Source organism: Juglans microcarpa x Juglans regia, chromosome 5S, assembly GCF_004785595.1.
Source record: "Juglans microcarpa x Juglans regia isolate MS1-56 chromosome 5S, Jm3101_v1.0, whole genome shotgun sequence".
Classification (NCBI taxonomy): Eukaryota; Viridiplantae; Streptophyta; class Magnoliopsida; order Fagales; family Juglandaceae; genus Juglans; species Juglans microcarpa x Juglans regia.
Genome location: NC_054603.1, coordinates 10,959,064 through 10,981,346, shown reverse-complemented (window position 1 = coordinate 10,981,346; position 22,283 = coordinate 10,959,064). Strand labels below are relative to the sequence as shown.

General features: G+C 36.9%; 3 protein-coding genes across 6 annotated transcripts; 1 reads left to right on the top strand and 2 right to left on the bottom strand.

Annotated features, from left to right (window-relative positions):
• Positions 1–757: 757 nt before the first annotated feature.
• LOC121268048 (transcription factor GTE12-like) lies at positions 758–6,156 on the top strand. 2 transcript variants are annotated; one of them, XM_041172158.1, is made up of 11 exons: positions 758–909; positions 2,421–3,327; positions 3,640–3,697; positions 3,769–3,912; positions 3,995–4,059; positions 4,147–4,198; positions 4,314–4,379; positions 4,468–4,583; positions 4,733–4,799; positions 5,553–5,674; positions 5,770–6,156. In XM_041172158.1, the coding sequence occupies exons 2-11, from the start codon at positions 2,521–2,523 to the stop codon at positions 5,953–5,955; spliced, it is 1,683 nt and encodes a 560-aa protein (XP_041028092.1). In that variant the 5' UTR covers positions 758–909; positions 2,421–2,520; the 3' UTR covers positions 5,956–6,156. The 2 variants fall into 2 exon arrangements, with proteins under 2 accessions (XP_041028092.1, XP_041028091.1); XM_041172157.1 differs by having other exon boundaries at positions 4,296–4,379.
• Positions 6,157–6,982: 826 nt separating this feature from the next.
• Positions 6,983–12,121, bottom strand: LOC121268057 (eukaryotic translation initiation factor 4E-1-like). 2 transcript variants are annotated; one of them, XM_041172173.1, is made up of 5 exons: positions 11,710–12,121; positions 10,119–10,284; positions 9,899–10,024; positions 7,357–7,422; positions 6,983–7,281 (listed from the first exon to the last, which is right to left on the bottom strand). In XM_041172173.1, exons 1-5 carry the CDS (start codon positions 12,006–12,008, stop codon positions 7,267–7,269), a joined length of 672 nt encoding a protein of 223 aa, XP_041028107.1. In that variant the 5' UTR covers positions 12,009–12,121; the 3' UTR covers positions 6,983–7,266. The 2 variants fall into 2 exon arrangements, with proteins under 2 accessions (XP_041028107.1, XP_041028106.1); XM_041172172.1 differs by having other exon boundaries at positions 6,983–7,239.
• A 7,325-nt stretch (positions 12,122–19,446) lies between these two features.
• On the bottom strand, positions 19,447–22,079 carry LOC121268544 (protein SRG1-like). Of its 2 annotated transcripts, none has more exons than XM_041172859.1 (4): positions 21,711–22,079; positions 20,740–20,990; positions 20,322–20,646; positions 19,447–19,887 (listed from the first exon to the last, which is right to left on the bottom strand). In XM_041172859.1, the coding sequence occupies exons 1-4, from the start codon at positions 21,966–21,968 to the stop codon at positions 19,621–19,623; spliced, it is 1,101 nt and encodes a 366-aa protein (XP_041028793.1). In that variant the 5' UTR covers positions 21,969–22,079; the 3' UTR covers positions 19,447–19,620. The 2 variants fall into 2 exon arrangements, with proteins under 2 accessions (XP_041028793.1, XP_041028794.1); XM_041172860.1 differs by having other exon boundaries at positions 20,740–20,987; positions 21,711–22,077.
• Positions 22,080–22,283: the final 204 nt, after the last annotated feature.

Below are 22,283 nucleotides of genomic sequence, written 5' to 3'. Positions count from 1 at the left end.
TCAGAAAATGGGCATTAGTCATATCATTCTAGATGGTGATTCTCAATAGATAGTTCAAGATATAACAAAGGAAGACGAATCTTAGACCAATGTAGGAATGATTATTTGTGACATGAAGAATAAGGTTCAAAACTATGTAGAGTGATTTATCCATCAAGTGAGAAGAGCCACTAATAATGTAGCACATGCTTTTAACACAAAATGCTCTACATGTTTATCATGTAATTATGGATATGAAGGATTATCCTTCATGTATTCTGTCCTCAATTTAAATAGTTTTCATTTAAAAAAAAAAAAATTTTAGACTTCCAAACTCAAACCCAAACAAGCACTACATGCAATTCAGATGATATGAGACAACACGTTTTGTTGAAAATTGAATAAAATATTATTATAATATTATTTTTATTTTGAGATTTAAAAATTTTGAATTTTTTATTATATTTTGTATGAAAATTTAAAAAATTTATAATGATTATATAAGATGAAATAAAATAAAATAGTTTTATTTTATGTAACCAAATTAGCTATAAAGGTTGAAAAATTCGAAAATACAACATTACTCGGAGAAATGCTAAAATCTAGCTCAATAGACTTTTGATTCTCATTTTATTAAGCTGACATGGCATTATCTATCTTCCATTATTATACTTTTAAAATAAACTCTATTTCAAAGTATCACTCATAAACTAAATACAAAAATATTAGATTTTTATAAAAATCCCATTATGTCGGTTCGGGGACAGGCCCGGTGGCCGGTTCATTACGGGACAAATTCGGGTTGACCTAAAAAGTCTCATCCTTTATTACACTGGCTTGTCTCTCACTCCTAAACGCTTACTCCCTACTACATGCAGTGCAGTACGTTCGCCTCAGAGGTCTTCGAGCATCTGCGACGATCGATCAGAGGTAAGCTCTTGGAGTCCTCAAGCTAATTTTCTTTCTTCTTTTGCTTGTTTTGCTGCTTCGATTTGCGTTTTTTCTGTTTTTTGGTTCTTGTTCATCATCATCATCTTCTTCTTCTTCTTCTGGGAACGCTTCGCTTCCATTCTCCATCCGTCTCGTCTCGCTATCTCGAATTTCATCTGCTCCATCCTAGCTGACCCATCTCACAGTACCTTGGCTTTTCAATTATCGTTAAGGGTTAAGATTTGGATTAGGGTTAAGCTTAGTGCTTCAATTAGGATTAGGATTAGGATTCGAATTTGGATTAGCGTTAGGGTTTGAATTTGAGTTTTTGCTAAGGTTGAATTATGATGAGGGGTTGGGAAAAAAATTCATCATGCAATATAAACCTTTGGCGTGTTCAGGGTTTAAGGGAAAAATGTGGCTCGGTGATGCACAATCACAATCAGTTTTCCAGGATCCAGTATAAACTAGATTCCCAATTCTTGTGATGCTCTGCATCAGTAAGGCGAAGATGTCACGTACGCAGAGAAGCTGGGTCTCAACTACTTTAGTTATCAGACTTCACCTAAACGGTAAAGAAGCTATGTGAATGCCTATAAAAACATCTCTTTGACCCAGTCTTGATGAAGAACTAACTGATTTTATTTCTTTCAATTATTCCTTTTCACTTTCCTCACTTATTAATATAAAAAATGTAGTGGTTTAAAAGGTTTAGTCATCCTAGAATTAGGATCAATTTCTTGTAGCAAATAATCCCTTGTAGCGTACCATAGCTCATTGAATTACAATTAATATCGTGAACATTTCTACCCTGAAGCATGGACAAATTTCTTTTACGTATTAAAAAAAGAATGGAAGAATTTGTTGGAATCTCACGATCTTTTGTTTCTCAATAAATTTAGGAAAAGAAGCCACCCCTCCAAACCCCCCCCCCCCCCCCCCCCCCCCCCAAAAAAAAAAAAAAAACCCCGGCACCAAAAAAGACTAATGTTAGATACACTCATGTGTTATGCAAGCGCCATGCACTCATAAAAAAAAGTGGGGTTCCATATTTATTTACTTTTTTTCAAGATGAGTACACGACGCCTGTGCATTTTGACTGCAAATATCATTTCTCAAAAAAAAAGAAGAAAAAAACTGTTGATTTTGGGCAGTCCATTATTGCTTAAGAAAAAAAATTGGGGAACAAGAAACGAGAGATAATGTTTGACATTTCCCTCCTTATCATTATTTTTTCTCTGTAGTTTTGTTTTGGTATCGGGAGAAATGCATGTATGTTAGAAAAAGTGAGTAAACCATGTTTGGTTCTTGAGGAAGCTGAGGAAAATAAACATAAGCAAATTGGCAACCATGTTTGGTTCCTGAGAAAGCTGAGAAAAGGAAACCTCAGCTCATTAACTATTTTCTCTATTCTTTTGTTCTTATCTTTTTCCTGTAAAAAATATTCAATAGCTCACTAATATCACTAGAAATTTCTTACTGGTGCTTATCTGCTGGAAGATATTTTGCAGGGTCTTTTTCCATGCCAGGCTTGAGTTTTGCTCAGTGTAAGCTTATTGAAGAGGTCAACTCCTGAGAACTGACCTTGGCAAATTCTTGCAGTTTCTCAATATGACTGCAACTGAAGCCATAGTTGCCAACAAGAAGTTCAACATTAAATTCTCCATGAAAAGAATAGAAGCCACTCTTGCATGTGGGCTGGAGCAGCTGGAATCATTCGTTGATGAATGCAATCACAGTAGTTCTCGGAATAAAAGTAATGGAGCTGAGATGAAAAAGACGCACAGTATTCGTCCTTCTGATTGGGGAAAGAAATTGGATCCTGCACATTTGAAGGCAAAGCCCTCTATGCCAGTCTCTAGAAAGCGTGGACCTCCACAATTGGAAGCGTGCCAAAAGGATAAGAGGCTAAGGATGGATCGTAGTCTGACTTATCAGTGTTCCACCATTTTGAAAAAGCTGATGACTCATCCAACCGGTTGGGTTTTCAACCAACCAGTGGATCCTGTGGCATTGAACATTCCAGATTACTTATTGATTATAACCAACCCCATGGATCTGGGAACAATAAAGTCTAAACTGGAGAAAAATATGTATTTTGGCTCCGAAGAGTTTGCAGCTGATATCAGATTGACCTTTTCCAATGCCATGCTTTACAATCCTCCTGATAATAGCGTCCACAAAATGGCACAGGAATTAAACAATGTTTTTGAGACAAGATGGAAATCTCTTATGGAAAAGTGGAATTGTGAAAGCTCAAAGGTTGGGCAAGTGAAACTTTCAAGTGGACGAGTGAAGGAGACTGCTGATACGAGGAAGGATGCTCATAAAGCTCCTCCTCTGCATAATAATTTATTGCATAAGAAGTCATTGCCATCCGTTGAAAAGATCAGGAGTTCTGATAGAGGAGATGTAGAAGTAAGTAATTTGTTAATTTTGAGTATTTTGATAAGTAATATGTTTTTCTGTTCACGATCATATGGTGGTTTTTTTTTTTTTTTTCCAACCTGTATTAATATTAAATGAGCTATAAGTGAGCTTTTACTTGTTTAGCCAATTTGAGTTTCTTGGGCTTTATATGTAACCTTTTTGGAGGATAGGTTGTAGACATGAGATTGCAAGTTCTTCTTATTAATTTTTTATATGATGTATATTTATTTCATTGTTGTCCTGTCAGTATAGATGTTTTCTGCTCTTTCTGAGTTGTGCATTTTCTTTTCAAATTTACAGCTCACCAAAACAGTATGGGACCGCCCAGGGAAGTTGTCAGGAAAAGATTTTCACAAAGGTATGTACAGACATGATGTACTTTGTAATTTCCAGATCTTTATGAGAGCTCATTGGTTATTTGTCTTATAGGAATTGCCAATGGCAGCAGACATGGTTGTGGCTCTGTCAATGCTGAACCTCCATTGAGCTCAATTGCACGCACATGTGTTAGATGTGGTGTGAGTGCATGCCAGTGCAGCCTACCTTGTGATGCAACCAATGCATCCACAAGTGGTTAGTTGATATTTTCTTTGGCTGCTGCTTTTGGTTTTCTACCCCTACTTACTTGGCTTATAGATGTTCTATTTTGGTTCAGATTTCTCTTCGGAAAGATCATTGGACAGAGATCATCGCATATGTGGTTTTGATGCTTCCAGACAGGTATGATTACATCATGAATATGTCTGGGAGTTAAGACTTTCTTGCCATGAGATGAGTTAAAACTTCCATTCCAATTACAATTGTCAGGTAAAAAGCTTGCAGGTATCGTGCATAAACAAGTCGGATTCAGATTCTGATGGTGGGTGAAAGTTTTTCATTTGACTGTAAATACGTGATATTTTCTAGTTATTTCTCAATGATCTGAGTTTTGGAATGCTGATGGTGATGATGTGAAGGTGCTGTATGTGTGTTAGATTATGAAATTGCATGCCTTAGTTCTCACTCCACACCTCCTACAACAGATGCGGCTCCTGAAGGAGGTTGGTAATGCCTTAATTAAGTTCTACTTGTTGCTGTTTGACATGGCACACTGGCTGCCTGTAAGTATTTTTTGTTTCTTTGTTACAGGATATCCATATTTTGATGTACAGCTGTCACCAAAGAAGGCTATACGGGTGGCAATGCTGAAGAGCCGATTTGCTGAAACTATTCTGAAAGCACAACATAAGACACTGCTTGACCACGTAAGATGCGATCTACCTCTCTGTATCTCTCTATATGATCAATGCCAAAGCACTGAAAGCAGTGCATTCTCATACTGTAACATCTGGATATCCTGCAGTTCTATGTTTTTATAGTTGCTCATACTTGCCATTTTATTGTTTATTATTAGGGTGATAAAGCCGATACTTTGAAGATGCAGCAGGAAAAGGAAAAATTGAAAAGGAGACAGTGCGAAGGTGAATTAAGCAAACAACATTATATTTGTATGAATCAAGTGCATTATTGTGAATCCTTTGTAAGCCAGAAGCTTAACCTTTATGTTCTGAGGGCATTACCACATCCGTATGATGCACCATCTAATTGTGCTGTATGTAGAGGAAACCATTGTTCTGAAATTGATATTGTATGTATTACGTGATTTTTATATTACACAGTCATTGCATTATTGGTGTTTTTGGTACTCCCATGGTATTGACTCATGGCCTGTTTGGTGGGGAGAATAGGAGTTGGTGGAGTTGGGGTGTTGAGCTGATGAATTTTGTTAGAAAAAAAGGAGAAATAAACAGATTTCACCTTAATACTATAGTCTTTTCCTCATCATGTTCTCCGTCCCTTTCGTATTTCCTTTAGGATTATAAATAGACAAGGGGATGATAATCATTCTTGTGGAACCAATATGCTTTCATTATTTTAGTATTATATGAATGTTGTTTATTCACTTTCCTGTTAATTTGTTGGCTTCTTGGGGGTGATTCTTGTGCCTATTTTCTGAAAATAAAATATGGAACTACTATTTTCCCATTCAGATGTTATTATTATGTACATGGAGCAGTTTTATGTAATGACCGGTGAACAGGGAATGAATAGGGTTTTGGTTTATTTTCGGGCTAGAAATGGGGTAGGAATTCTTAAATCTGTGTGTCGTGGAGCATGTCATTTCCTGATTCCTGTCAGCATTTTAGTTGACGGATATAAATTTTTACTTACAGAGAGGGCTAGGATTGAAGCCCAAATGAGAGTGGCAAAAGCGGCCTTACAAATAAAGGAAGAGGCTGATCTGAAGCATCAGCGGGAAAGGGAAAGGGAAGCTGCTCGAGCTGCACTTCGCAAGGTTTAAGCTTTGCTTAATAGTTTTTCACATCTTTACCATATGCAATTCAATTTTCTTTCATATTTTGGACTTGAATACGATCTCATCCACGGCAGATTAAAAAAGCTGTTCATCTTGAGGAGAATGTGTGGATTCAGAAGGAGCTGGATATGTTACTTGGTTCTTCTTTGTCTTGCTCACGATCCCTATTGGAGCAGCTTGGTTTGTTTATCAAAGATGAAGCCATGGAATATGATGAGATGGATCTGTATGTAGATGGGGAGGAAGGGGAGATTTTTTAATGAAGTTGACCTCCTCTATTCTTTCCAGCTGTGGTTGTTTACATCATTATACTAGAGGGAAAAGAGACGTTGCTTCGAAAATGACTATTCTTCAACCAGGTGATGGAAACTGTGACAGATTGGAGGTGTTTACTAATTAATATAATATGGTGTAAAGCCCTTCAAATAGAGTTGTTCTATAATATGCAAGTTTCAGTTGAAGAGCTTTCTATTTGTATCAATGTATGTGTCTCATGTTCCCGTGGGCTGGGCTGGGCTACTCTCTGCAAGTACCATTCGAAACTGTTTTAAATGATTTTTCTGCTATAGCTCAAGATCGTGAGATAGATCTATTAAAATCTTGAACAATGGGGAAGGATGTAAAGGGATGGAATCGAGCACAAATAACAGTTCCATTCAGTTTTTATTTCAAGATTTTGTTCGTTATTCTCCTACACACCATTCAAGCTTTGTCCTTTAGTTTTTCTCGACGAGGTCAAATAAAATTAATGATAAAAGTATTTTTTCTTTTTTTTCAAAAGTAATTAATGATATAAGCTTGATGCACTAAACTCATATTTCTACATTTTTTTAGTCCATACACTAACTAATTATTTAATAACAATAGTTTTACTCACCTATAGAGTTTAGCTCATGTGGCAAAAGCCTTGGTGGTCTTGATGGTAATAAGTTACTTTAAGGTTTCAATTTTATTTTTGAAGTGTAAACAATTTCTAAAAACTATCGAACTGAAAGAATTTTTGCTTTCCACTTGAATTATCTAAAATGCACTTGCGAAAACTCTTTATGATCTATGCAACCTGAGATTAGTTGAAACTTTGTTCTCAAACACTTGGTGCCAATAAAACAATTTGAAGATTAAAAAAAAAAAAAAAAAAGACCCTTCGGATAATTTTTTTCTGAATAATTTTTTTCTGAATAACGACATCTATTGTATACACTTGTGTACTGCAAGTTACTGTAAAATTTTTAACCTTTGATATAAGAGAACGGTGCACATCCATAACCGAATATAAAATACGATTCAGACAGCAAAACGAGGAATTTTGTTTTTCTTTTCGGAGAAACCAAGGCTACGCAATGTACATTTTAAGGAATCTCATTCTCCTTATGATTGTAAGTTTTCTTTAGCATAACAAAGTCAAAAGTCAAGACTAGAATCCGGAAAACAAGCTTTGCATCCTACTTACACTTACACTACTACAAGAGAAGAGAAGAAGAACGCTAGACAGATCATGCTTTGTAGCGCTCCTTGGCACCTCTGTCATGTTTCTTTGCATCCTCCTGAAAGATCAGACGATAAATTTTACATCAGTAACCCGTAACCTAGGGGATAAAACCAGCACCATTCAATGAAGGAAAAATAAATTTAAGCACGTGCTCCAAAAATAACATCCTTACATGGATTATAAATCCTATTGTTTCGTTGTAATCGAGAAGCTCCTTCCACTGTTTCCCAATGCTCAACTGCAACAAACGAGTTTGACATAAGATGCTTGTCTATATTTTACAATCAAAGTCAAATTTGAAAATGACCCAATCACAGTATATTATCAACCAGGCTTCAATTAGGGTGAAGGTTCAACCCATTAAATATAAAATTTCTTAAATTGAGCTAATGAATGATGTATCAAGTCTTAATAATATCACAACTGAATGGTTGTGTGTGCTTTGGTTTTTTGACCTCTGAATCCTTAGGAAGGAAGCTGCTTTTTTCTCTCCGTACACATTTCCTTTCTCCTCTCATGCTTGCATGCATGTAATCCTTTCTCCGGCGCTTCTTGCCGGAGTTGATTCTCTGTTTTTCCACCCTTTGTTTTTCTTCTTTTCCATTTTTTAGTTTCTTTTCTCCCTTTCTCTGCTGCTGTTTTAGTATGGATGTTGATGGAAGCTTTTCGGTGGAGTCTAAAACCTTCAGTTTTGTGAAGATGGCTGCTAACAGCTTTCGTATTACTGAGAGGAACAGGAAAATGGTTTTGTTTCTCTTCATTAATGGGACGTCAGCCTCATGGTTGGCAAGGATGGTGGAGGAAGCTCTTGCTTCACGTGGGTGCCAAGAGTTTTTCAGAAAGTTGTGGTGGGCAATGGTTTTCTCATACTCCAACGTCATAGAAATAGTAGGGGTTGCTTTTTGCGTTTGGAGGAGTTTTGGAATGGTAGGAGGAGGGGTTTTTTTATTATTCCTGAAGGTGAGAAGGGATATGGATGGGAAGGTTTTTCTTACCACCTCAAGAGGATGGCTAGTCTTCGTGGGGGTGGTGTGGTTTTAGAGAAATCTTCTCCCTCAAATGGTGTCTCGTTTGCTTCTGTTTTGAGGTCACCAGCACCCTCACAGGCAAGAAGCAATTCTGCCATGGAGTCGAGAGGCAAGGAGCTCTGTGTTGCAGGTGATTCTCACTGCATAGGTAGTGGAACGCCGTGTACGAAATTGGGGGAGGTGGAAGGTATTTTGTGGTCTGTCAGAGCACAGTTGTCTGGTGTATTTGAGGAAGTTTCGGTGTTGATGAATAAAGTGGATGCAGGACTAAACTTGGTAATGGAGGTGGGAAAGGAAGTCGGAGTGTCTGGTTGGCATCCCATGGGAAGATATTGACTATAGATAAACTGAAAAAGCAAGGCCTTTACTTAACCGATTGGTGCTTTATGTGCAAACACAGCAGCAAATCAGCAGACCATCTACTTCTCCACTGCGATGTAGTCAAGGCTTTATGGGACGACATTTTCACTAGGCTTGATATTGCATGGGTGATGCCCAGGAGGGTCTTGGATTTATTGTCATGTTGGAGAGGGATTAGGGGCAATTGTCACATTGCAGCTGTTTGGAAGATGGTACCTCTATGTTTAATGTGGTGCACATGGAATGAAAGAAATGGCCGATGTTTTGAAAATAGGGAACGCTCTCCGGATAGTTTTAGGGCCTTTTTCTATCACACTTTGTTGCTTTGGGCTTCTTCTATTGTATTGAATGGGAGGAATTTTAATGACTTTTACGCTACTTTTCGTAGCGCGCAGTTTGTAATCAGGTTTTTTCTTGTACACTTCCCGTGTACTTGGGCATTGCCTTTTTACGTGGATTAATATAATTTCTTACTTATCAAAAAAAATAATATCACAACTGATACTTCTGGCTGAATTACATTGACATTATATATCAAGGTCTCAAATGATGAGAAGATTGCAGGTTTAAGTACATTACAACAGCAACTTATTCTCCATCTCAAATCTTATAGAATCAAAGGATCGGTTTATATAGAATCCACAAGTGAAAAAAAGAACAAGGAGAAAGGATGAATGTGTCCAACAGAGAAATCAAGATGATGATATGGGCTCACCCCATTGCTCATTCGCCATCAAACTTGAAGTGTATTTTGACCCTAGAGCTTAATGACAACCATTCCAACTTGCACTTAATTTTTTTTTTCTTTAATTAACCTCTTGCAATCTGAGTGGAGCATTAAAAAGTTGAAACAAAAGACTAGTCAAACTGATAAAAGCTAAGGATCCATGTTGCACTGCTACAAGGTGACAAGGTTAAAGAGTAGAGTGAAAGAGTAAAACCTTGGATTGAGTATAGGAATGTTGTGAATGGGCTCCCACATTGCTTGTTAGAGAGAAGTTATTGCCCTTTATAGTAATTCCAATGGGCTCTAATGATAACATGAACCAGTCATTTTAGAGTATAGGCCTAGATGTGGCTTGGGTCTTCCATGCATCGTCACAAAAAGAGTCCTCATGTGGGTCCAGAAACATAAATGGGGACTAATAATGTAATACAGGCACTAAAATGAAAGTGGGTGGATTTATTAAATTTCTTTGAAGTTATTTCAAGCATCTAACTTCTAATAGGCGTTTACTCTTGTATACTTCTTGGGTACTTAGGCTATGCCAAATTCATTGATTAAATAAAATATTACTTCTACCGATCAAGAAAATAAAAAGTTACCTGTGCAGCTTCATTTGAAGCATTCTTGGTCCACAAAGCTATTTTGTCCTGCCTAGCTCTGACATTAACAACTGCTCCACAAATTTCATCTCCATGATCAAATTGTTCTCCAATCAGTGCTAGCAACTGGTATCAGTCCATTCAGAAAATTAGACACAACAGAAAATATTTGGTTCACAGTTAAGTTACAAAGAGTTACAAAGACAGGCTGAAAACATACCGTATACAACCAAGAGGTGTCGGATTTCCCTTTTTGGAAGATTGTTGTCCACTTCCCTCCATTAGCACAAATAGGGTCTTCCCATTTGGGCTCTATTTTATATTTAAAACAATGGAAATCTGCTCCCACAGTTAATTTGCTCGGATGATGAATATTATTGTAAATGCTGTACACAAAATAAAATTTTCATGCTGACAGAAGCTCATTGATAAATTGAGAAGATGAAACAGCAATAAAATATCAAGGCAAAAATAAAGACAAGCAAATCCCTCGATAGTAAGTATACTGATTTCTCCAGCCAACAGTACGTATTGGTTCACATGTATTTGTCCATAGATCAAAATCAGTTCCAGGTACTCGAAATTTTGAGAAAGAGAGTTAAACCTAGTTTTTACTCAAAATATTATGGAAAATTTTATTGAAAATGAAAAGGCATAGCTCAAGTATATATAGGGCATATACGAGAGGTACACCTAATTAGAACCAGAAAATGTTACAAAAAAATCATGAAAGATCGACCCATTAAAACCCATTAAAAATCTATAGTGGTGGCCCAAAGGAACAGGGTATTCAAAAAGAAAATTTTAAGCTCTCCTATTGTACTCTCATGATCCTCAAAATTTCTATCATTCCTTTTGCATAGAAAAACATTTCAATACTTTCCTCAATTGGTCAGTTGTAATTGACTTTAATGGAATGATCTCTGAACTAGAATGCTCAGGGGATGTTCTTGTATCTGTCCCGTATACCTGGGCCTTAGCATATTTTTATGATCAATAAAATTTTGTTTGCCGATAAAAAAAATCCAATGTACTTGGGCTAATGCCTATTTCAATATCAATAGAATGTCTTCTTATCAAAAAATAAATAAATATTGATACCAATCAACAAGACGACCTCAACGCAATACCATACAACAATCTAGCGAAAGGTATGAAACCAAAATTATAACAAGAAATATTCCAAATGATAATCTACTAGTTGTCAACATCATCCCAGAATCCATGAACGCCTGCTGTGAAGATCATTCAAATGATAATCTAAACTATGACAGAACTATTCACCTGATATCCATTCATTGACTAATCTAAACTATAATACCAAGATATAATTTGGTCTCCAAGATTTTTTGAATTATATTCCAAAATTTAAGAAAGTAACATCTTGTGTCTATAAACGATTAAAAAGAAAGCAACGCCACCTCCTTAATTGAATTACACATACTGTAAAGAGATGGCTAATATGGCCATGGTTTAAATTTGACACGCAAGCATGGCCGAGTCTGGAGGGACAATATGTTTTTTCACGGAAAAATCTAGAACCTGTTAAATTTCATGGATGAAGGGCCAAAATCTGAGGGACCATAAATAATGTCCATTAGAGCAGAAACCGTGACAACCCAACCTAAATCAAAGCAAAGGCAAGAAGTGTTGCGAACGTTTCTTTCTATTTTACTTCTTTCTTCTTCAACTTCCCCCGCCACAAATCAATATTTCACTTCTCAGCACTCAAGCAAAGATCAGCCAGAAAGAAAACCCCATACATTTAATATATTTATATGAAAGATAGCAACGAAGATATTTCATTTTACCTCCAGAACTCTTCGACTGTAGAGAAGGTGTAGATCGGCCTAATCGAGCTACCCCACGCTGCCTGCTTGGACTTGGCGGAGGGGTTGTCGAACCAGAAGGTCCATGAGTGCTCAAGCGGGTGGGGCTGGTGCACCACAGCCGCCGTCGATTGCCTCGAGTCCTCGTCTCCCCCTAGGATCTCTCCCTCCTCGGGCTCATCCTCTTCATCTGCAGCTCCGCCTGACCTAGGGTTAGGGTTAGTGATCGCGTTTATCTCTTCTTCAGTAGTTGCTGAGTTGAGCACCTCCTCCACCGCCATTTTGCTCTCTCAATCCTGGTTTCTAGGGGGGAATTTCCTTAGGTTTTTCTGGCTTTCTCGCTCCTTCTCGGCGTTTCTTTTCCTCTTTCCTCGGGAAAGTGGGGAGAGAGAATGTAACCACGCATGGAATAGGGTAACTAAAGTTTAGACAGTCTGGGCTGGGCTTCTGTTAGTCGTTGGGCCTCAATCAAGGGCCCATATAATTGACCCAAAACAATTGTTTATATATAAAAATTAAGAACTGTTATAGACATAAAGAAATTATACAAAAATAAACTTACAAACTGACATGATTTTATGAGATTCGTTAAATTTACTTACAATAAAAATAAATTTATAATCTAACGTATCACAACAAATCACTTCAGTTTATGTGTTTATTTTTGTATAATTTTTTGTGACTAAAATATTTTTCATAAAAATTTGGTAGCTAATTCTAATTTTATCTTATTGTATTAACACAGTGTTGTACTTTTAATTATTAACCAGTTCTTGGTTTTTTTAAATATATAAATATATTTTATAATTTTTCATTATCCGAATTTCATATATGTATGTATATACGTGTGAAAAGGAAAATCATTTATACTACACCATTATTTCATAAGTGGTGGTTTTGTCCATCAATTTTTAAGTTATTTTTAACAAAATTAAGAGATAATTTAAAAACTATAAAAGTGTCACACATTTACAAAGTGAGATATGAGTGCAATATGTAGTATTAGTAATGAAAAATGAATTTTTATATTATATTTTCTTAAAATTGCATAGAAATCGAGATTGATTTTGCGGAAATAATAATGTCAAAGATCCAAAAAAAAAATATTTCGTCTTGGCTTTTTAAGGTGCTTGGAGTTGGAGATGGTTGTTTTGATTATTTATTTAATTATATAAGATGCGATTGTCTAGATCTAGATATAGAGCTACAAGACGGCCTGGTTTGCATTCAAAACTCATCTCAACTCATCTCTATTAGGAGTATACCACAGCTCGACACACTCAACAACAATAAGAATCTATGGAGCAATAAGGAAGCAAGAGATTTTTGGAGACAAAAGGGGGAAGACTCTCACAATACTGCCGAAATCAGTGGAGAGATGTTGAGAGGTATTGGAGCTCTAACGACAACAAGTTCAAACCAAAGTGATGATTTAGCAAGTCTTAAAAATAAGGAAGAATCAAATCAACATGAAGATCTATCAGTTTCGGCTAATAAAGAAGATCCTAATATAAAGCTGTCAATAAAAAAAAGGATCCGAGATCAATGCCAACTGTAGGAAATCCTATCCGAGATCAATACTAACTGCAAAAAATCGGAGATATACACCAACTACAAAACCTGAGGATCATATGTCAACATAGCAGACTTTATGGGATTCTATTAATATGGGAGATCATTGTATTACTTAGCTTAAATACTCCTCTTGTATAGCCTAAGAGTTCACGTTACCATTAATCAAAATAAGACACATTTTTTTATTCAAATTATCCTTTGTTATTTCCTTTGTTTTATTTTTTTCTTCTTGGTATCAAGAGCCATTGTGAACCTTAGGCAATATACCACCGCTCCTTCTTCCGCTCACCATGGCTACACTTTCTCTCAATGTTGGCAACTTCATCACTCTAAGACTCACACCAAATAACTATCCCTTGTGGCGTGAGCAAGCATTAGCTCTTGCCGAGAGCCAAGAATTAGTGGGGCATCTCACAAATGAAGATCATGCACCAAACAAATATATTATCCCAAGCAACTCCAAAAATGCAGACAACACAATTCCTCAATTAACAGATGCTTTCATAGCATGGCGAAAGTCTGACCGTCTTCTTCGAGGGTGGATCATTGGGACACTCTCTGAGGAAGCTCTCGGACTCGTCATTGGTCTTGATATAGCACATGCAGTATGTGAGGCTCTCAAGAATGCATATGTCCAAGAATCACAAGAATGTGAATTCACTTTGCGTCAACAGCTTACCTATCTTCGGAAAGAAGACCATACAACAATCACAGAGCACATCCACGCCTTCAAAGATCTCTGTGACAATTTAGCAGCAATTGGGAAGCTTGTTCCAAACCAAGAAAATGTATTTTGTCTCCTCACCAACCTTGGTCCACAATATGAAACATTCACAACAACTATGTTAAAGCCTCTGAGACCATCCTATTCTGAGTTGGTTTCTCAACTCCAAAATTACGATCAAAGGCGAAATTGGTTCTCTAGCCACACCGACGTCCAAGTTTCAACACTCTCTCATCAAGTGGCATTTTATGGACAACAACAACGTTCTCAGACAAACAATTCAGGACATCGTGGATCAACACAAAAATTCATGTCTACTGGACGTGGATTCTAGGCACAACAAAGAAGGATTCAACCCAAGCCTACAACTCTTCTCCTGCTAATGCACAATGCCGACCTCCACCACCAGATGAACGTCGCATGACACCATCAGAAAGGGAGAAATATCGTGATCAACAATGTCAATATTGTGGCATGATGGGCCATATTGCCAAGATATGCTGGTGGGTACCAAAAAAATCAATTTCACAAGATGAAATTCCACAAGCACTTGTGGCATCAACACTGGACAATAGCATAGCAGACACAGAATGGACTACTGACACCGGGGCTTCCAATCACATGATAGGTAAGCCAGGTATGTTAACTAACATTCGGCATTATTCTGGTTCCGACTCAGTGTTAATTGGAGATGGATCTTCCATGTCGATTCTTGCAATTGGAGACTCTTATATAAAGCAAAAAAAAATAACCTTACCTCTAAATGATGTGTTATTAGTTCCTAATCTAAAAATGAACTTGCTTTCTGTAAGTCAACTAACCACTCAATTTCCTGTTAATTGTGAGTTTTCTAATATGGATTTTTGTGTTAAGGAATGAGAAACAGGGCATGCAATGATAACAGGAAAACGCAAGGGTGATCTCTATGTCCTACCCACTTCATGAGAACTTTACTTCTCTCATCATTTCAAGTCTGGCACAACAGAAGTTAGGCATCAACGCCTCGGCCACTCTCAATCTTCGACTTTGCAAATGTTAAAAAATAAGGGATTAATTGATGTTGTAGGGACAACAAAATCGCAACATCTTTGTGATAGTTGTAAACTAGGAAAGCTTAGTCGTTTACCTTTTTCTTGTTCAAAAGACTCAAGTACCAGCATTTTTGAGAAAATTCATTGGGATTTGTGGGGACTTGCTCGTGTTCTTTCTATTGCAAAATTCAAATATTATGCTTGTTTGGTTGATGATTTTTCTAAGTATACATGGATTATCCCTTTACGGCAAAAATCTGATTTTTTCAATGCATATCTAGCCTTTGAAAAATATGTTGCTCGACAATTCAACAAGTAAATAAAAATATTCCATTCCGATGGAGCAGGTGAGTTCATCAATTCAAAACTATCAACCCACTTTCTTTCCACAGGTATTGTTCATCAAATCTCAGCCCCATACACTCCCAAGCAAATTGGTATGGTTGAAAGACGACATAGAACTATAAGAGAATTAGGTATGACTATGTTGTTTCATAATGGTTCTCCTTTATTTTTATGGGTAGAAGCTTTCGCTACAGCTGTTTATCTCATGAATCGACTACCCTCATTAGCTCTCAATTTTGAAACCCCATATTTTGCATTGCATGGAATGGATCCGATTTACTCATCACTCCGAGCCTTTGGATCTAAGTGCTTTCCCTACACTTGGGATACACGACGTCACAAGTTTGATCCTAAAACACTTCTTTGCATCTTTGTAGGCTACAGTGAACAACATAAGGCTTATAAATGTTTTCATCCATCAAGCAAGAAGTTTTTTTATCTCCCGGCATTTTGTATTTGTTGAGCTAATTTTTCCTTATAAATCATCTAATAATTCTTGCATGACAACAGCAAAGCCATTGGCCATAAGTATTTTTGACACTTGGTTATCACATACTGATATTTCTTATTTTGCAGGGACATATTTGGTCTCTTCCACAGCTCCTTGTTTAAGTACCTTACCTCAAATCCAAGACACAACAACATTCCCACAAAATTCCATGTCACCTGAACCTTCACCTCAACTTCCTCTTAATGCAGTACCTCAAACCACTACAGAAAACATTGAAAATGACTTTCTGAATTCCCTGCCAACACTGGCACACCAGAAATTCCATCACCACATGAGACACACACCAGAAAATTTAGAAATACAACCAACCGTAGCTCCATTGCCAACAACCATATCGACAGAATTACCACATCATACACATGCTCCTGCAGAACACACACATCCCATGATCACTAGATCAAAACTAGGTATGGTAAAACCCAATCCTAAGTATGCCTTGACCATAATCACTTCTACCAATATACCCCGTGAGCCTCAAAACATCCAAACAGCCTTTGCACATCTTGGTTGGAAAGCAGCCATGAATGAAGAGCTTGCTGCTCTTCATCAAAACGAGACATGGAAACTTGTTCCCCGCACATCTAACATGCATGTCATTGGTTCAAAATAGGTATTCAAATCAAAACTTAAGCCGGATGGGACTTTAGATCGACTTAAAGTGTGCTTGGTTGCAAAAGGATATCATCAAGTTGATGGAATAGACTACACTGAAACTTTTTCTCCCGTTATCAAACCAGGAACAATTCAGATGATTATAACTATTGCTCTTGTTAAGCAGTGGTCTATTCGTCAACTAGATGTAAAAAATATTTTTTTGCATGGATTAATTTTTGAAGATCTATATATGCAGCAACCACCAGGAATGGCAGATCCGCAACATCCAACATATGTTTGCAAACTAAAAAAAGCACTCTATGGATTAAAACAAGCACCATGTGCTTGGTTTGATCGATTTAGTGCTTTTCTTCTTAAATTTGGTTTTTTTTGTAGTCTAGCCGATCCTTCATTGTTTATTTATCACTCTGAATTTGGTTCATTATTTTTACTTCTTTATGTGGATGACATATTGCTTACAGGATCTACTCTAGCACTTGTTGCAAATTTCATTAAGTTACTAAGCGGTGAGTTTGCAATGAAAGATTTGGGACCAATTCATCACTTTCCTGGAATGGAAATCATGACAACCAACAGTGGGCTTCATCTATCTCAATCCCACTATGCTCTTACCATACTTGAACACTCCAATATGGTAGATTGCAAGTCTATGAGTACACCTCTTGAAGCTAAAACCAAAACTTCTTCCAATGAAACTCTCATGGAAGACCTAAGTTACTACCGAGGTCTTGTTGGAGCCTTACAATACCTTACACTCACTCACCTAGATATTTCATTTAGTGTTAAATTATGTATCCCAATTCATGCATGCTCCCACGATGACACACTTAAAAATGGTTCATTTTACGATATGTCAAAGAAATAATTGAAATGAGATTACATTTTTCTTCACATACTATACTTGATCTTTTTGCTCTCTCAGATGCAGATTAGGCAGGGTGTCCTACTACAAGACGATCAACCACAAGCTACTGTACATTCCTTGGAGGGAATCTCATCTCGTGATGTGCAAAAAAACAACATACAATTTCACGATCAAGCACAGAAGCAGAGTACCACACCATGGCTAACACAACAGCCGAACTCACTTGGATGACGTTCATTCTAAAAGACCTTCGAATTACAATGAAGTCTCTTCCCATGCTCTACTGTGACAATCTCAGTGCTCTTCATATGACAATTAACCCTGTATTCCATGCTCGAAGCAAACACATTGAGTTGGATTATCATTTTGTGCGCAAACGAGTTGCACATGGACTGCTTATCACTCAGCATATCTCCACTGATAACCAAGTTGCTGATCTCTTCACAAAACCAATGTCAAAAGCAGCCCTTCAATATTTTCGAACCAAACTTTGCCTCCAACCCCGGCAAAGTTTGAGGGAGGGTATTAACAGTATACCACAACTCGATACACTCAACAACAATGAGAATCTATGGAGCAATAAGGAAGCACAAGATTCTTGGAGAAAAAAGGGGGAAGACTCTCACAATACTGTCAAAATCAGTGGAGAGACGTTGAGAGGTATTGGAGCTCTAACGGCAACAAGTTCAAACCAAAGTGATGATTCAACAAGTCCTAAAAATAAGGAAGAATCAGATCAACATGAAGATCTATCAGTTTCAGCGGCTAATAAGGAAGATCCTAATATAAAGCTGTCAATAACAAAAGGATCCGAGATCAATGCCAACTGTAGGAAATCCTATCCGAGATCAATACTAACTGCAGAAAATCCGAGATATACACCAACTATAAAATCTGAGGATCATATGTCAACATAGTAGATTTTATGGGATTCTTTTAATATGGGAGATCATTGTATTACTTAGCTTAAATACTCCTCTAGTATAGCCTAAGAGTTCACGTTGTGATTCATCAAAATAAGACACCCTTTTATTCAAATTATCCTCTGTTTTATTTTTTTCTTCTATCTCAACTCATCTTATCATTACAACTTTCTCAAATTTTCACATAAAATAAAATAAACAATTCAATTTTTTCAAATCTTAAAATAACTTTTTCCAAATTCTTACACAAAATATAATAAATAATTTAACTTTTATTTTACTATTCACAATCCATCTCAACTCATCTCTGAATCCAAACCACTCCATTAATTTCCTTTTTTTACTTTTTAGAATTTTCTTTACAACTTTTCGAGCTATTACCACTTACATGATTCCTAGTGGGCAGAGTTTGTGTGCAAGATAAATGGCCTCCTACTCAAGTTAGCTTAGCAGAGTGTTTTCATCGTTGATTTTTTTTTATCGTGGAATGAGAAATCCTAAATTCTTCTTTAGGAACCGTTAAAGGTATATTGATAGAAATCACTTTTTTTTTTTTTAAAAATGACAGTATCTCAATTTTATTGATAGCTCTCACTTTTGACAGAAGAAAATTGTGGTTACAACCAGACACCTCACTTTGATAGAGATCACTTGTTTATTTTCACATGCAGTGATATTTCCTCTCTGTGTTTTTGTTTTTGAGTAATGCTATATACAAATTTTAAGGTACAGATTCCTTGTAAAAAGATAGACTCCATCAAGAAAAAGTGATTTTTTTACACTTTTTCATAGTGAGATTCAGTTTTTCATAAAGATATGTGCGAGACTTGTATCCCTGATATTTGTACAACTCATTACTCATTACTTTTAATTTTAGTTGGCTATCCCATTCTAAAGTATATTCGAAACTTTCAATATCTTTTATCATGACATGGTATAAAATAAATGAAATGAGAAATTCTACTCCTTATTCCTATTCAACAAGGTATAAATAGTTACTCGACACTCTTTTCTCTTATCTTTTTAAGAAAAAAAAAAAATCCTAGTTCTAGTTATTGGCATGGAAGGGTGAAGAAAATGATCTAGTGCAATCACAATATATGGCAAAAAATAAACCTTTGGAAGATGAAGTCCTTGCAAATCTATATGCCTTCTTGCGAGATGCTTTAAACAGAAATTGCCTGAATTTATTTGTTTTGATCATTAACATCACTGAAATTCACTGCAACATCCAGAGCTAAATTCTTGCACAATCTATCACCTTTGTGGCTACTCAACTCCTGCTTTATTTAGCTAATGCAGATTCAGCATCTGTTGCCTTCCCCATTATCTATTCTCATGAAATCAAGGTATGACTTACCGTTTAGTTTTCGATCAAAAAAGTCCTTAAAATACTTCTCCGCTGGAACCCGTCGAAAATTTGCTGGGTTATGAGGGCCAACAAGGCTAGGTGCAGGTCCCAACTCTGAATCTAGCTTGGAACTATAAAATGTAGCAATGGAGAGCCTTTCTTTTGAGGAGTTTACTGTTGCCCTATGCTCGATGCTCCGATAAATGCCATTACTCACAATCTGCAGGGCAAACAAGAAATTTTAGTATCAAATGTCAACTTCACATAGAAAAGAGATTATATATGAAGTTCCAACTTTAGTTTCTGGCAAGATTTTAGGTAATTGATGAAGTCATGAATGTCTTTTTAACTTAAAATTTTAGGTCTTGCAGAGCAAGAGTCTTATGCTGTTTCTGCATATAACAGATTCCAGACCCTGGAAGAGGCAGCCAATATGCAAGAATGATATGATCTAAATGATTCAGATTACCCTCATAGACATTCTCCTAGCTACTGTGGTTTGATTCAAGGGATTACGGTTTGATTCAAGGGATTACATTTTACACACTAGTAGCTTGGATGAAACATAGAAGGGGAAGCTAACAATTGTTTTCCTGCACAGTTCTTTTGATCAGGTTTTATCTATACTGTATTTAGATCAGAGTAAACTAGCACCTCCATGATATCTCCAATATTGACTACAAAAGCATTTTGAAGAGGTTTTACTGGAACCCATCTTCCATCCTTTCGGATTTGGAGACCTTCGGTTTCAGTGAGCTGAGAGAGAATTGTTAGAGCATCTGCATCCGAATGTGGAGTAAACCCAATGGCTTTATCTGGTTCAGGGCATGGAGGATAGTAGTTCATCCTCATAGACTGAACTCCATCACTAAATAGCTCCCTCATTTCCTCAGCATCCATCTTCAAAGATTTGGCCATGTGACCTAAGATTTCCATGGCCAGATTTTTCACTTCTATAGAGTAAGCTTGCAAGGTGTTTCTGCAACACAAATATGAAGTTGAATTCAAATCATGTATGTGCATTATAACTCTAATTAGTGCATTTAAAACCACACTGAAGGTACAAAGAAACCTGAGCTTTGGGGGAAGCTTTTCAAATAGGTCACTCTTTCTCAGATTGAGTGGAAGAGTAGTTATATAGAACATGTCAGACCAGTCCAGCTTCTGATCCTCTGAAACTACAAAGAGCTGCCCAAAGCCCTCATGATTGTCTGCCTGTTGCCAAAGCTTCTTCTTCTCTTCATAGGGAAGTTTGAAAAAATTCTCAATTTCTGTTCTGAATTCTTCCAGCAAGGAAGTACTGACTCCATGGTTTACAACCTGCTCTTAACAATATAAGAACAATAGTGCTAATAAGTCAAAGTAGTGATGCTACACTTGAATACGATAGAGAGAGAGAGAGAGAGAGGTAAAGGGCAGGGGCAGGGTTGGCCAAGTTATAGCAGCTCTCATAATCTATGGCAGGGTTCATGTGTTTTTGGCCTGGGAGGCATGTTATTCAGATCAAGTTGTCTACGGTTGGTAAGATTAGTGCACTGCCTTTATTCATGTCTTCATGAGTAGCTACACTAACAAGGAATAAATATACTTTCCCCCAAAAATCACAGGGGATTCTGCACCTTGCATCCCAAACTACAAAAAGAAAAAAAAGAAAAAATTGGCATATTGGTCTTTCCCACTTCCAAGAACTTGCCATCAATGCCATGTGTTGCCACAATACTGATAATTGGATCTTAACAGAGGATTCATGTTGGTTGGAGGATGCAATGTTCATGTTTGGTAGTTTGAGATATAAGAAGCATATTCCTCGGCAGTCTAAGGTTGCTGAGTGTACTATTTTTGGGCCAGAGTATTTTGGAGATAATAAAGTATTTAGCAAATGCGGCTCGAGTTTCTTCTGCTTGGGGTGAATATATCTTCATCTGAAACTGATATGGATTAGAATCAGATACTGGAAATCCTGAAAACAGAAGTTTTCAAGGAAAAGCAAAGTAGATGAACCTATTTTGGCTCTTGTTTGGCCTGGAAGAATACAGAGCATACCTGGAAGAATCCCCAGTCCTTACAAGCAGAGTGCAGCCTCTCCAATTCAGAACTGGAGGAATATTCAACAACCAACCTCTCAAGATCGATGACCGGCACCGATGGAAGTGATGACTCAGAGGAGAGGAACGAAAGGTCCTGATCATCTCGGACATAGATAGGTGGGATGTTGGGGATGGGTTCCTTGGCCAGCTCCTGAACACTAGGTACTATGATGGATTTTCCGAAGTTAACTTGTACTTCTGTTTCTGTCTCCATGGTGGCCTTCCTGAGGAAGAGCAAAACCAGTCCCTTCGTTATTTCTAGCTTCCCAAATACTGACAATTTTGAGTTGACTACGCAAGTTCGAGCAGGCCAATGGTCTCGTGGGAGTCATCTAGAAAGAATATATTCTATCCCCAAGCTCTTTTATTCATAAATAAACACGATGTGAGAACATGATATGTACGTACGAAGATATTCATTTTTTATATTCATTTTTATAAATTTAACGAATCTTAATATTTTGTGTTAAAAAATTTTATTTATAAGACTGTAGAAATAACCCATCTAATAAATTTATAAATAGTATAA